Source organism: Sabethes cyaneus, chromosome 3 (genome assembly GCF_943734655.1).
Source record: "Sabethes cyaneus chromosome 3, idSabCyanKW18_F2, whole genome shotgun sequence".
Taxonomy (NCBI): Eukaryota; Metazoa; Arthropoda; class Insecta; order Diptera; family Culicidae; genus Sabethes; species Sabethes cyaneus.
In genome coordinates, this window is record NC_071355.1 from 35,204,283 (window position 1) to 35,219,372 (window position 15,090).

Below are 15,090 nucleotides of genomic sequence, written 5' to 3' on the forward strand. Positions count from 1 at the left end.
GATTTTGCGTTGTATTCGCAAATCGCGTAACGTACACGGAAAAGCAAAAGTATACATATAATATTCACTAAAAATTATACCTTTCATATAGTGTTTTTGTCACTGTGAAAATAAATACCCAGTGCGAACTCATTGTTTAAAAAGTTTAAAGCAAAGCGTAAAAACTACAACCTGAGTGAAAAAACAAACATTTTGTCAGCCGTTCGATTGGCCAGGTGGTGACTGGGTGTTGCTCGAACAGCTTGAACCATAAACTCGGCGTCGTAGCTCTGCAGGAGATCTGTTGTAAAGAAGAGAAGGTTTGGAAGATCCGCGATGGAAAGGCAGCTAGATAAAGGCCCAAATAGAATGCTGCGTTAACGCGTCCATCAGCGTTATATTGACAGTTTTCCCATGGGTTTACTGTCAAATTTACGCTGACGGCTGCGTTGACGCCGCATTCTGTTTGGCCATTGGCCCTTAAAGCGGGGTACGCTGCTGAAAAGTAATGGGTAAAAAGATAGGACAAGAAATGCTCAAGAAATCGATTTCGTTTACGATTTCTTAAGCAGTACGCACTTCATAAGAAATATTATTTCACGTTCAGATGGCGCAGTTTTACATGCAGGTGAATTAAACCGTCACTTTTCCATACGGAATAATATCCGGCGCAATTATTACCACAAGAAAAAATGACAGGTGGTTGCTTGCATTGGAGTTGTCAAAATTTCTTCGGTAAATAGCAAGATTTTTTCTTGAGCTGTTTTCTTTTCAGCAGCGTACCCCGCAACTCGCAATCTGCCGAGAATGACGTGCAATTACCGGATGAGACACTGCCTGCTTCTCTGTAAACTTAGGTGCTTCAATGCTCAAAGGCGGTTGAGGAAGAATCGTTCGACCATCGGAAAGTCCACTAGCTTGGCACTAAATAAAAAGCGTTGGAGAGAAAGAAAACTGCTTGCAAAAAATATCTGAGCATTGCCACTAGGGAGAACTTGTCTAAATACCGACGAGCAAGGAACCAGTTAATCACGATCCTGGGGAGTAAAAAGCGCCAAAAGAAGAACAGAGATCGCGATGAAAATTTAGAACAACTGTTTCGAGCTAATGGCTCGTGCTAGTTTTACGATAAGGTTTTGTTATACAGCATTCGTTCGCTAATTGCACGAATGAGGCGATGCGACTAGCGAATTTCGTTTTTTAATTGCACGATGGTTGCCAATATTTATTGTGAAACGTGATGCGTTATCATATACTGTAAAGAACTCTTCAAAGGCATTCACAAGTGCACTAGATTTTGGGGAAAACATTTAAATCTTTACAAGCAAACCAAAAGCTCAATGAATAGGTGTCCAATTTGTCAAAGTTTAGCAAAATTTGTATTAATTTGTTTGTAATTTATCTACGTGATGCAGAGGGAGAGTTTTTATTCGGCAACGCTGCATTTTTGTTTATAGCAACCACCTAGGAAACAACGTGTAGTTTGACAGATAACTGTTTTTTAATTGCACGATCGTGCAACTAGCGGACGTGCAATTAAAAGACAGTGCGGACGTGCAATTAGCGCACGAGTGCTGTAACCAATCTCGTAAGGGCTAACACACCGAAAGTTCACGTGTGTTTATGGACGAGAAGGGAAGTTAATCAAAAATGAGCGCGAGGTGGTCGACAGGTGGAAGCAATTCTTCAGTTCGAGTTCGAAAACAGACACTGAAGAAGCCTGCAAGTCGTAGGCGAAATACGTATTTTTCGCGAATAAATATATATAGTATAGTCAATCGAAATAAGAGGCAAGATTTTACCTATGGTAGCCAACTCCTAGACTTTGCAGATGACTTTGATATCTTAATAGGCAAAGGCAATCTACACTAGACTGTACGTGAAATAATATCACTTATGAGGTGCGTACTGCTTAAGAAATCGTAAAAGAAATCGATTTCTTGAGCATTTCTAGATAGAATTAACAAAAGGGCGAATGTCGCAAATGTAAACAAAACGAGTGAGAGTTACTTTTTGCTGGACCAGCATAAGAAAATCAACCCTCATTCGGTTTGTTTACGCTTGCGACATTCGCCCTTTTGTTAATTCTATCTTCAATTCTAGATTTGCTATAAGCCTAGTATCCACCTGAAAAGAAAACAGCTCAAGAAAAAAACCTGGTATTTACCGAAGAAATTTTGACAACTGCAAAGCAAGCAATTATCTGTCATTTTTTCTTGTGGTAATAATTGCGCCGGATATTATTCCGTACGGAAAAGTGACGTTTCAACTCACTAGCATGTAAAACTGCGCCATCTGAAAGTAAAACAATATTTCTTGTGAGGTGCATACTGGTAAAGCAATCGCAAACGAAAAATCTTTTCTTTAGCATTTCTTGGCCTATCTTTTTGCCCATTTCTTTTCAGGTCGATACTAGGCTATATATGGATATTAGAGTGACTATATACAGAGTGGCGCCAAGTCATCCCAAATGTATGCAATGCGGTTTATCCTAGGTTTTTCTTTCTCTTTCCTGCATACGCGTTGGATAGGTTGCCTGCTCGATTGGAATGACACTGACAGATAATTATCATTCCAATTTTGACATTGTCGCCACTCTGTATATAGTCACTCTAATGGATATATGCTAACGATTGTCCTAGAGTGACTATATACAGAGTGGCGACAAGTCATCCCAAATGTATGCAATGCGGTTTATCCTGGGTTTTTCTTTCTCTTTCCTGCATACGCGTTGGATAGGTTGTCTGCTCGATTGGAATGACACTGACAGATAATTATCATTCCAATTTTGACATTGTCGCCACTCTGTATATAGTCACTCTAGATTGTCCTTGCGTTTGCCGTTTTGTCAAAATGTCAAGGATTACTGGCATCGCTGTCCTGTGTCGTGTTTGATTATTTTTGTGTGATCTGTCATCTGTGTGATTGAGAAAAAGCGGAAGCGCTAAAATCTCGGAAGAAATTACAGCTTACTAGTAAATTCGAAAACAGTTTTCTACAAATGATGGTGGGATATCTGGAAATTACGCCCCCAACAGCGCTTATCGTATTAGGTAAATTTTGATAATATAATACATCATTTTATAATCATTAAGCTTATAATGGTGATGTCAGCCCGTTACTATTCTCTCGGTTTTCGTCTATGTAATTTCACTAATATCCGATTTTTACGAGAGCCTATTAGCTCGACCACCTGCATGCAAAAAATCAGGGTAAATTATTTCAATTAGAACGGAACAGCTGTGAAATGTAGCTGTGGGGATGCCGCTGTATTGAGGGGATTGTTGCATATTTTCATTAGGCATCCTCGTTCTAGGTGAAATCTTAACCAGCTTTGGTATCGAAGTCGGTGAGCCAAATATTCGTAGGATCGAAAAAAAGTTGAAGTTACGTGGTAAAACTTCGACAAAGACAACACAAAGGTTTCCAATGGTTTCCATTCCAATACAACCCGGAAACTTGATTGTGGGTGGAGAAAATAGAGAAACTTCTTCGAAAACGGTGACAAAAAATTCCGCACCTAAGGCAATATTCCGAGTACCTAAGTGCTCCGCAAAGCAGTGCATTCCAGCAATGAAGCCCACGACCAGCGCTGCAAGCGCTTCCAGTACGGCCGAGTACAACAAAGAACTGACCTTTCTAAGTTCTACATTGTCACTAAACATGCTGGAAGCCGAGTTTCTGCGAATGCATCTGAAATCATTCAATCTCAAAGTCAGTTCAGTACTAGAACTGCTTCAGGTACATCTTTTTTCCGGGTTTTACCCGTAAGGAATTGCTATTTGTTATTTATTTTGTTTATTTTCAGTGCTGTGAAGATTCTAACTGCCACTGCCCAGATATTCGAAAGCGGGCCACTGAGCAAGTCATTTTAGTGCGGCGAGCTGATAACTAGACGTAAGTTTTTTTTGCTCATTTTCACGTGAGAGTAAAAATGCCTTCGAAAGGCATTCATGACTAATAAAACGAATATTTTATTTCATATCACCTATATATACCAGCTTTATTTGGGTAGCACAAAATTTGTAGTGTTTAGTGAATCCGTGAATTTAGTGGATTCAATATTCGACCGGTTATTAGCGCCAAGTCCATTTCTTTGTCCAATATACAGAACAGGAATGGGTAATTGATAGCCAGCTCGATGGGGTTTTTGTACAGTGATGTAAATCCTGTAAGTAAATTCAAATCTGGGTATGAATGAAGCGCTTTTTTACGCAATGATTAGGTAGAAATTCTGGTTAATTAAAAAGCTACTGTCTGACTCGGAAACAAAACAAACATTTCAGTGCAATTATCGCGACAGTTCAACCATGAACAAATGTAAGCTTTAAATACAACAGCAGGTGCTAGTCTGGTAGGTAGACAAGACAATCGTAAGCAAAAATGCGATAATTACTTTTGAGCTGCTGTAGCGATTGCGTGCGAATGTTGATGTTGATCGACTGTTCGATGTGCTTCGCACAGATTAGCGTATCTTCCGTCATGGGCGTGAAGTCGGCGCGCGTTGGTTCGAATATGTCGTTGATGCCCATCTGCAATGTAGAGCGGTGTTCAGTTTACTAGATATTTAAAATGCTTACTTTACTCACGTTTTGTAGATCGCTAGTTAAAATAATATTACCCTTTAGGTTGAATTTCGGTACGATTGTTTTCACCCAGGATGGACTCATTTGTTTGACGATGTCCCTTAGATTTGGAACGTTTTCGCCAATTTGTAGCAGTTTCATTAGGTTACTCAGTCCGAACTCGTAGTCCGGAAGGATGATGATTAGCTTGTAGTCATCAGAGTCTAGCTCCAGCTCTAGCACTGTTGATTGAAGGCGGTCGATATAGGCATATTTTAGTATTGTGTTGTAAATTTTGTACGGCACTTTAACCGTTTCAGATTCACTCAAATAGAAATTATGCTCGATGGTGTCATCGAGAAGTCGATCTTGCTGAAATTGATTGGTTCGTTCGGAGAAGGCCGGGAAGGAAGCAAATGGAGAGGACGTTGTAACGTCTTGAAGTAAAAAGTTTTGCAGGAAACGCTGATGACTGATAACGTCGATTTCCTCCGGACTTCGCTTGCTTCGAGGAATTCTCTTTCTTTGTAATTTTTGTCGTTGCAGTTGCTTCGATTTCTGTCCTCGTTTTCTCAGATTTCTGCGACGCTTTTCTCCGCCTTCCGCAGGCTCCTCTGCCGGTGCCGCTTCGGTCGGTTCTTCAGTCGTGGCATCCGACACCTCCTCATCCTGTGTAACTTCGCCAGCTTCGGTTGTGGTTTCTTCATCTGCAGTAGCGGCTGTCGATTCAGTCGCATCATCACCTGTCGGTGGTTCTGTTCCTTCGGTTGTACTTTGTGCTTCTTCCTCTTCTTCTTCCTGGTCTTCTTCTCCCGCGGAACCCATCGATAAATCGATGGTGGTGGGAGTCGCCTCGGTTGTGGATTGTTCCTCTTCACTGCTGGATGTCATTTCGTAATCACTGGTCGAGGTATCCGATTCTGTTGCTCCGGGAGACGTTGGAATCTGAGTTGTGGTTTGCATTTTCATTTCCGGAATGTTTTCCAAATCGTAGCCGTAAAATTTGAGTATTGATTCATATTCTGGACTGTAAAAAAATTGCAATAGGAGTCTGTTAGAATCGGTAATTCAAACGATTCATTCACAAAATATCAAAATTTGAAATTCAGTTGTTCACTCTGACAAAATTTTAATGCTATTTTAGATTCACATTCTCAAGCTCACCGAATAGTGATGTTCTCGCTGCTTAAACTAAGTCCACTGAGCAGGTTCTCCGTGCGGTAAAAATAACTCCTCAAGCGTCGATGAATATCCCGATAGCCGACTCGTAAAATATCCTTATCGTATGGCAGCACAAGAGTCTCGTGTATTTCCGCCGCACTCTTACCATCGGCTCCCTCGTACAGTGCCACTAGAATGCTCGCCAGAGCACATGGTGAAAAGGCAATGTTATTTTTATTTCCTTTCGAGTGCAAATACAAAATCCGAAAACCGAGATAGTTTGTCCTGTCGATCATCGCATCCAGAGGAGTAATTTTTGGTCGCACCTCCTGCGTAAGGCCTCCCGTCGGAGGCGCAGGAGGAGCCGGGACCGGTTGGGCCACTAGCGTTTCATCAATACCTCCCAGATTGATGCTGTAATATTGAGCAAAAACCAAGGACCAGCACCACACTACCAGCGACGGTAGCAAATAATTCCCTAAGGTGGCCATTGTTGACCCACTTTAACGATTCTCGCGCCCGCTCTTTAAACTTAACTTCGAACCGCCGGCCACCGAGTGCGGCACCAAATCGCGCCAAACTAACAAGTTTGGTTGTCGTTGAATATCTTTTATAGCATGCATGCCATATTCTTTCGAGTTTTCCGTTTCCGTCCCTTCTTTTGTGTTGTGCTGAATGAATCGTGTCGATCGATTAGAACTAAACATTGCTATCGGAAACCAATTCTGCAAACTCACCTGTAACGGTGCACAGTGGGAAGTATACAGATATTGATCAGAATTCATCATGATATTATTTATGACCGTAGTTTTGTGTCCCTGATGGTTTTGTGGATTTCAACATACCTAATTTATAATATATGTTTTTGGGCGTTTCAATTTTTATGCGGTTTCAAAAATTATCTTAATTTTAGATTTTGATAAGATTTTTCTTATTTCACTGTGCGTTAAAATCATCCCGCCAACACAAGGGCATAGGTGGAAACGAAATCGTGCTCTGTCGCACTTCGGGCGACTGTTCTTCCGTTAAAAGGCGTTTCGCGCGTCTGGTCTATAGAAATGGGAGGAGCAGCAGCAGGGGACTCATTATCGCGGGTTTCTTCTTTCCAATCACTGTTCTACACACAATCTAAATACTGTTGGAATTCTCAGACCTATGCTAAGTCATTCTGCGACCTGCTTGCGAATCATGCTCCACGAAATATACAAAACGGAATACGTATACGGTGAATTTTTGGGACGAAAATCAATTCGGGCCATCGAACTGAAAGGTTTATGGTTTCAGCATGTGCGGTTGCGGTGGATTTTGAAGTGATTTCTGAAATTTACGATAGCTGTCTTTGAGGAATACAATACAATACAATACATACTGTATACATTTAGAAGGAGCTCCCGTCATAAGAAAATGAATTTAATAAAAAAGTGGTTTAGAATTGGTTTGAATGAGTTATTATTTAGTTAGTTGATGATGCAGAAGCTTCTTATAAAGTGCACCTTGAAAGTAGAAGAGTTTAAATCTGATGAAGTGTGCGAACTGTGAAGAACTCAAAAAAGCAAAAACTGCTTTTAATTGTTTTTGATGGTTTCACACAACAGCAATAAATGTCCCAACAGGAGTTAGAAAAAATAAGCAAACACATAGTTTTCCGTTTAGGTTTACTACAGATAGAGTAGCTTATCTTTGCTCAGTAATGGTTTTTACTAACAACATAAACAAATTTCACTATAATGAAATGTTTGTAGCGATATAGCAAATATTACAAAATATTTTTTCTGTATAAGACTGTAATAAAGCATGAATGTCAGAAATCCATCAACAACGCAAAAGAATAAAGTATTATCCAGGGGTAATCGTAAACTTTGTGGTCATCGCTTCACAGCTTGGATGCGGGTAGTCGACAATGGGAAGTCCAACGAAGTTAATCTGAAACGTAATTCAAAAAGATTTCAGTGTTTCATGAACAAAAAATGTAAAACAAAGATCTGCATTCTGTTGGCCCGTCTGTTTTCTAAGGTTTTAAAGTTAATCCCGCCACACTAGTGAGCAATCCATTAACTTTGGTGTTGATATCTAAGTTAACAGCTTTACTTCGTAAGTATTTATTTGTTATCCGGCCACTGGCGTGCCCATACCTGAACAAAAGGTAGGGCACCGACCTTTCAAAAGCTAGCTTTGAGCAAAAGATTACCAATTAATCGTAGACGTACCTAACTAATTTATTTGTCGCAAACATTCTAACTGATTAGGTTAAAAACTTTAAAGTTCGGAGCTGCCCCATAAAGACTTTTTTATATCAAATATTATAAAGAAAGATAGGGCGTGTGTTCCAGTCTGGACTCACTCGTGAAATTTATTTATTTATTTATTATTTTATTTTATTTATTTTAAATTTGAATTAGATTTGGAGATAAATTTGGAGAATTGACCTTCACATTAGACCTAAGATTAGCTTATGGATTTGAATTTGAATTTGAATTTCAAAAAATGTACTTAAAATTGTGCTTGAATTTCCACTTCATGCGCCTGCGTCACTGTGTGTTCTCTGTTTGTATTTCGCCAAAACTAGTCCTCAACATATTTCGTTTATATACAGTGTATACATATGTTTTCCGTAAGCATAGTTGAAGTCCGTAGTTGACTACCGATCTGATTTGTACTTTGTATGTCGTAACCATCGTATGGGGAGTATGCTTGGTTGTCAACTACCTACTTACTTACTTAAGTGGCTTGCCGTCTTAAGAGAAAGCCTGTTGAAAAAGGTTTCTCCATATAACTCAGAAGGGGGCTACCGCTCTCCAATTCCTCGGACACAGAGTACTTTTCGAGTATATCTCGCTCTACCTGGTCTAACCATTTTGCGCGCTGCGCTCCTGGTCGTCTTGTTCCTGTCGGATTTGAAGCGAACGCCATCTTAGCAGGGTGGTTGTCCGGCATTCTTGCAACATGCCCTGCCCATCGTATCATTCCAGCTTTAGCCACCTATCCAAAAGGTGGGTTCGCCATAGAGCTGTGCGAGTTCATGGTTCATCCCTCGCCTCCATACTCCGTTCTTCTGTACGCCACGTACGTGGTCCATTGCCCACGTTTCACGCCCGTAGAGATCAACCGGTCTAATAAGCGTCTTGTACGGCGGCTTAGTCTGCTCGACCGCAATTGCTTGTGAAGCCCATAGTAAGCATGGCTTCCGCTGATAATACGCCTCCGAATCTTACGGCTGGTATCATTGTCCGTTACCGTTACCAGTGAGTCAAGGTAGACAAATTCGTCGACTACTTCAAACTCATCGCCGTCGATCATTATACTACTGATCAAGCGCCGTCGGTCGGTCTCAGTTCCGCTGGCCTGGTTCCGCTGGAATGAACTAGACAATCCACCCGAGATCCGAACACGGCACTGTGTATCATCCATCGTAGATTTAATCAGTTTGATGAGCTTCCTGGGGAAGATGTTCGTGATTTTCCATAGCTCTTTCCGGTCGATGATATCACATGTGACTTTGAAGTCAAGCCGGCTTGATAAGTTCCCGTAGATCCGTTCGCAATTGGTGTTCTTCGCCTAAGGCTGAGTTTGCGCCTTCATTGACGGTCGTATCTTTCTCTATCCGTCTTCGAATGGTGAAGGACTTAACTCTACAGTAGAAACTAATGACTTTTCTTGTAGGTTCACGTGCGTGGTTCTCGGTAGCTTGCGGGCAACTGAACATGCCAGTTGTTTTGACGAGGAACGCGACTGTGATGGAGCGCATTGCGTAGATTACAGTGAACTCCGCTTTGTCTTGAACTTTTCTTATTACGTCTGGCGTAACCCGTGGCATTGTACTCGGACCATTGCTCTTCGACATATTCGTAAATGACTCAGATGGCACTTCTATCGCCTCTAACAGTCTTGTTTGCTACCGATTCAAAAAATTTTACAAGTAATCTTCTCAGTTGGCTTCGAATTACGATACTGGTTTAACAAATATCTCGAGTGGAAGAGGCTGTAAGAGTCAATGCGGAATGTAGCACCAGGGTTTTGTTTTGCTTACGAGTAATCCTGTTGCATGACTCCAGATTGCATGATTTTACAGCAGGATCTAATTTGTTATCGATTAGACGCACCAACCAATGCAGGATGCTCGTGTTTGGTCTAGTTTACGGATCTATTGATTGGCCAATCAATGTACCTCTTCGCGGCTTCGGAATGCACCGTTATTTACCTACACCCTTGGAGTACACCTGGAGTAGATTTTCAAGTCAGCGAAGAAAAGCCTTCCACCTTCAGTGAGTAGTAACGCTGCGTTGCTTATGTAGATACAGACTAGCAAAGCAAAGCAAGGCCTAGGTGCTACATTCCGTTATCGAAACTTGACCTTTTGTTTTTCTATGACAGACTTCGCAGCCAGCTGTTAGAGTACAGGACAATTGCAGGGCCAGTTGCTACGAACCTACTGACTCTAACAGCCTCTCCCAGCCGAGATTCGAACATACGACGACTGGTCAGCATTAGAACTCGAAGGCCAACTGGGAGGCAGATACAGCATTGGCCCCAAATTGCTACCTTTTTTTTTTTTTTTTTTAACGAGTAGGGAAATCTGCTATCAGACACCTGAGAAGACAGCTCAGGGAGTGGGGTTTGGTATCCCGTGAAGATCGTGAAGATCCAGACCCACTAAAACCCTACTCGAGTCTCCAGCCTTAATCCCCCCTGGAACCACCTTATCGGTATTACTTCAGGGAGGGGCTATTGTGCTTAACGCACGCTCTTAGATAACTACTGGACTATGGTAGTTAGGCTGTTTATTCGCCGTTGATCGGCTTTCCAGCGGTTTTGTAGCTCAAGTACGATCTGGGTAGCAGCCGCATTGACCGCACCCCAGACGTCCGAGCTAGAACACATCCTTTCGACTAAGTTATCCGGAGTAGTGTCCTGTCCGCTAACTGCCATCATGTTGCTTCTCACGCCCTCGAAACGAGGGCATATGAAGAAAGCATGTTCTGCAGTTTCCTCAACGTCCGCGCATTCGGGACACTCGGGGGACTCCGCATGCCCAAATTTGTGCAGATACTGTCTAAAACAACCATGCCCTGACAGAATCTGTGTCAGGTGGAAGTTGACTTCGCCATGACGCCTGTTGACCCATCCGGATAGTTCCGGGATAAGTCTATGTGTCCACCGGCCTTTTGTGGAATCAGACCATGCCCGCTGCCATGTGATCATCGAGGCCGTTCTTGTGGTACTCCGTATGCCTCTAGTTCCACGTTGGTTGAAGCACTCTACGTCCTCGCTGATGATGATACCAATAGGCATCATACCCGCTAAGACGCAGATTGCGTCATGTGAAACTGTGCGGTACGCACTCGCCACTCTTAAGCACATGAGACGATAGGTGCTTTCCAGCTTGGCTAGATAGCTTTTGGTACCTAACGCCGATGACCACACCGGCCCGCCATACCTGAGTATGGACTGGACCACGTTGGCTAAAAGCCTTCGCTTGCTGCCATATACCGCAGAGCTATTAGACATCATACGAGACAATGCCGAAATAGCTGTGGAAGCCTTCTTGCAGGCATAGTCGACGTGGCTCCCGAACTTGAGCTTGTCATCGACCATGACTCCAAGGAGTTTTAAGAACCGCATTGACGAAATAGTGCAGTCCCCGACACTGATATTTGCTTGCTGCACCGACTTGCGGTTGTTAACCACGATAACCTCCGTTTTATGATGCGCTAGGTCCAGTTCCCTGGATCGCATCCAATCTTCAACAATGCTTATAGAGTGGGCAGCCGTCAACTCAACCTCTCTGATAGATTCACCGTAGACTTCCAAGGTGATATCGTCCGCAAAGCCGACAATCGCCACCCCTACCGGAAACTTTAGCTTCAACACCTCGTCATACATGACGTTCCACAACACCGGGCCCAGTATGGAACCTTGCGGAACCCCTGAGGTGATTGGAACGCATTTCTGACCCTCCTCCGTGTTGTAGCATAGCACACGATTCTGGAAATAATTTTCCAGAATTCTGTACAGCGACACCGGCACTTGGACGTTCCGAAGCGAGCTGGCTATGGAGTCCCAGCTAGCGCTATTAAACGCATTTCTCACGTCGAGCGTGACAACTGCGCAATAACGAATACCTGTCCTCTTGGGCTGGATTGCCACCTCGGCTGTCTTAGTGACAGACAAGATGGCATCCACCGTAGATTTGCCTTTTCGGAAGCCGAATTGGTTCCTTGACAGACCGTTTGTACTCTCCGTGTACTGTACGAGTGTGTTAAGGATAACCCTCTCCAGCACCTTGCCGGCAGTATCGAGTAGACAGATCGGCCTATATGACGAGGGGACACCCGGAGGTTTTCCCGGCTTCGGCAATAGGACCAGGTTCTGTCGCTTCCATCTGTCCGGGAAGTGGCCAGCTTCTAGGCATCTATTCATTACTGCCCCGAATAATTCGGGAGCCTCTAAAATAGCCGCTTTAATGGCCATATTCGGGATACCGTCTGGCCCCGGTGCCTTGCTCACCTTTAGGGATTTAGCGATATCAATGAGTTCCTCGTTCGTAACCGTCTCTTCCTCCCCGACCTCCAAACCGCCGTCGCCCACGTTACTTTGGATGTTCGGCTGGGAGGCCGACCATCCTACGCTATGGTCTGAGATACTGGAACGTCGGCCGTGGGACGACTCAGCGGCCTGGGGCCAGGGCCTTGGCTCGTGGCGCGGAAAGAGGCCCTCGATGATCCGCTCCAGCATCTCTGGCGATTGCTCAGCGGGCGCCATCACACCCTTGGTCTTTGCCATTACGACTCTGTAGGCATCACCCCACGGGTTCGCATAGGCACTAGCACATAACCTTTCAAAGCAGGCTCGTTTACTAGCTTTTATCCCGCTCTTAAGCGCTGCGCGTGCAGCAACAAGTGCTACTCGACATTCAGCCCTGCTTTCATCCGAACGAGCTCTTTGCATAATTCTCCTCGCACGAAAGCACGCTCCGCGGAGTTCCGCAATTTCATCTGTCCACCAGTAAGCCGGTGACCTGCCATACCTAGGACGACCTTTCCTAGGCATGGTAGCGTCACATGCTCGCGACAGTACCTCAACCAAATGATCAGCGTTCGGATCGGGCATACCGCGATCACCGCACTCTCTCCGGATCGCTTCCACAAATACTTCGGGATCGAAGTATGATGTCTTCCATCCACGGGTGGTTGGAGTGTTGGCCCTACTCGCCGCCTGCCGCCTCGTTATCTGACCGACACCATAGCGGACCGTCTGGTGGTCACTGTGAGTGTAGCCATTATCTACCCGCCAGTCTCCTATCAGACCAGGACTGCCGAAAGTCACGTCGATGATAGACTCCGCACCGTTCCTACTGAAGGTACTTGTGTTGCCGACGTTGGCCAGATCTACGTTGAGCTTTGCCAGAGCTTCAAGCAGAATCCGACCCCTATGGTTCGTGCGTCGACTTCCCCACTCTACCGCCCAAGCGTTAAAGTCGCCCGCCACAACCACCGGCCTTAAACCAGTCAGCACAACTGATACTCGGTCTACCATCCGCGTAAACTGCTCGATAGACCAACTCGGCGGAGCATAACAACTGCAGTAGAACACTCCACCCACTTTGGCAACCGCAAATCCCTCGTCTGCAGTTGACACAACCTCCTGAACCGGGAACCTGCTTGTTGTCCATATAGCCGCCGTCGCAGACCTATCCGAGACCCAGTTGCCGTTTCCGGCAGGGACGCGATATGGATCCGAGACTATGGCAATGTCCATTGCTGACTCAGAAACTGCTTGGTGTAACAGCTGCTGAGCTGTGCTGCAGTGGTTCAGGTTGAGTTGTGTCACTTGCACTATGAACGTGGCTTAGTCGCCGGCACACCGGCCGGGCACCTTGGACCTCCCGTTACGTGCTTTGCGTCCCGTTTACCGGTACAGATCAGGCACTTAGGAGGCTCCGCGCAGTCCTTTGCTTTATGGCCGGCACTGCCACATCTCCTGCACAACTGGCTCCTATCTGGCCCCTTGCAGTTCCAGGCTTTATGTCCGTGCTCGAAACACCGGAAGCAAGCTTCCGACTGCTTGGACACGCTCAGTGGGCATACCGACCACCCCACTTTTAGCCTAGCAGCTTTCAGGGCTTTGTTTCCGTCAATCAGCGGAAGTCGTATGGTGGCTACCTGGGTCCCGGCCGGACCCTTGCGTAGGCGAACCGCCTCGGTTGCCACCACCACTCCACTTTGCTCTTTGAGAGCTTGTACGACCTCACGCACTTCGGTGATCTCGTCCAGGTTCTTAAGCTGGAGAGTCACTTCTGGTGTGAGAGCACGTACCTTCACTCCGTCCCCGAGCACTCCTTCCGCTATGGGCTTGTATGCGGAACTCTTCTTTGTGGCGTCCTTCTTTAACTCGAGGATCATATCGCCCGTGCGTGAGCGGCGGATGCTCCGTACGTCCGCGCCCAGATCCTTGAGTAGGGCGTCTCCTCTCATGGCCTTCAGAACCTCCGAGTATTTCGACCCGTCGGTTTTCAGGATAAGAGCGTCGCCCTTCTTCGCTCGCTTTCTTGCCGGTTTATGTGGAGCAGTTTTTTTACTGGAGCCTCCTCCGCCTTTTCTCTTGGCCCTAACCTCGGTCCACGGGCCACCTGTCTTGGAGCTTCCCGCTGGTTCATCGGTTAGCTCTGCCAACCCGCTAGCCTGAGGGCTTTTACCGATCAGGCGTTTTTTCGGTCCGCCAGGGGTGCTATCCCCCGGGGACTGTCTCGGGCGCTTGGCGGATGCCTTACCGCTGCTGGTAGCGCCTTCCGTAGCCTCCTGGGCCGCGTTACGACACTCCGTCAACGGGCAAGCGTCCGTTTGTACTGCCTTCGACGCCTTCACGGTCACCTTCTTAGCCTCTCCTGCACGCGCCACGAGGTCGTTGTGCGTTTTGGTCGCTGCATTCAAGGTTCTCCGAAGCATGAGCAAGCTCTGCTTCAGGTCCTTGGAGAAATTGCCGCGACCTGACGTAAACTCGATTATTACCTCGAGCTGCTGTGACGCTGCTACCACTTTAGGTACAGCGTCTCTATTTTTCTCCATCGCCCTGATAAGCGCTGGGCCGTTCATCGCTGTGTCCGGCGTGGTAGGCATACCGCTGCCTTTGCCACCCACACTAGCGCTCCTAGTTGCATCCTTCTCCACCCTTGGTGGAGAACGCTGGATGCCTCCTCTAGCGAACGGGTTTTCCACCGTATCCACACTTGTTGTATTTTTGATTTTGTCTTCCATAAGAATCCCACGAGTTGAGGGGAAAGAAAAGTCCGCCACATCAGAGCCCCCCATGATGCGGTAAGGGCTGATTACTGTGGAGGGCGCTCTGGTACTCCACAGGCTCCGTTTGAGGCTGAGTATTTATAGAACCC

At 45.4% G+C, this 15,090-nt stretch overlaps 1 protein-coding gene across 1 annotated transcript; it reads right to left on the bottom strand.

The window, feature by feature from the left end:
* Positions 1-4,011: 4,011 nt before the first annotated feature.
* LOC128739462 (uncharacterized) lies at positions 4,012-6,196 on the bottom strand. The gene is made up of 4 exons (XM_053834948.1): positions 5,709-6,196; positions 4,569-5,571; positions 4,376-4,511; positions 4,012-4,148 (listed from the first exon to the last, which is right to left on the bottom strand). Exons 1-4 carry the CDS (start codon positions 6,194-6,196, stop codon positions 4,012-4,014), a joined length of 1,764 nt encoding a protein of 587 aa, XP_053690923.1.
* Positions 6,197-15,090: the final 8,894 nt, after the last annotated feature.

Bases quoted from the DNA above. Each gene is read 5' to 3' on its own strand.
- LOC128739462 (XM_053834948.1), bottom strand. From the start codon at position 6,196: ATGGCCACCTTAGGGAATTATTTGCTACCGTCGCTGGTAGTGTGGTGC. The intron at 4,512-4,568 runs GTGAGTAAAGTA...TCTACATTGCAG, and splicing joins TAACTAGCGATCTACAAAAC to ATGGGCATCAACGACATATT. The intron at 4,149-4,375 runs GTAATTATCGCA...ATTTACTTACAG, and splicing joins ATCGCTACAGCAGCTCAAAA to GATTTACATCACTGTACAAA.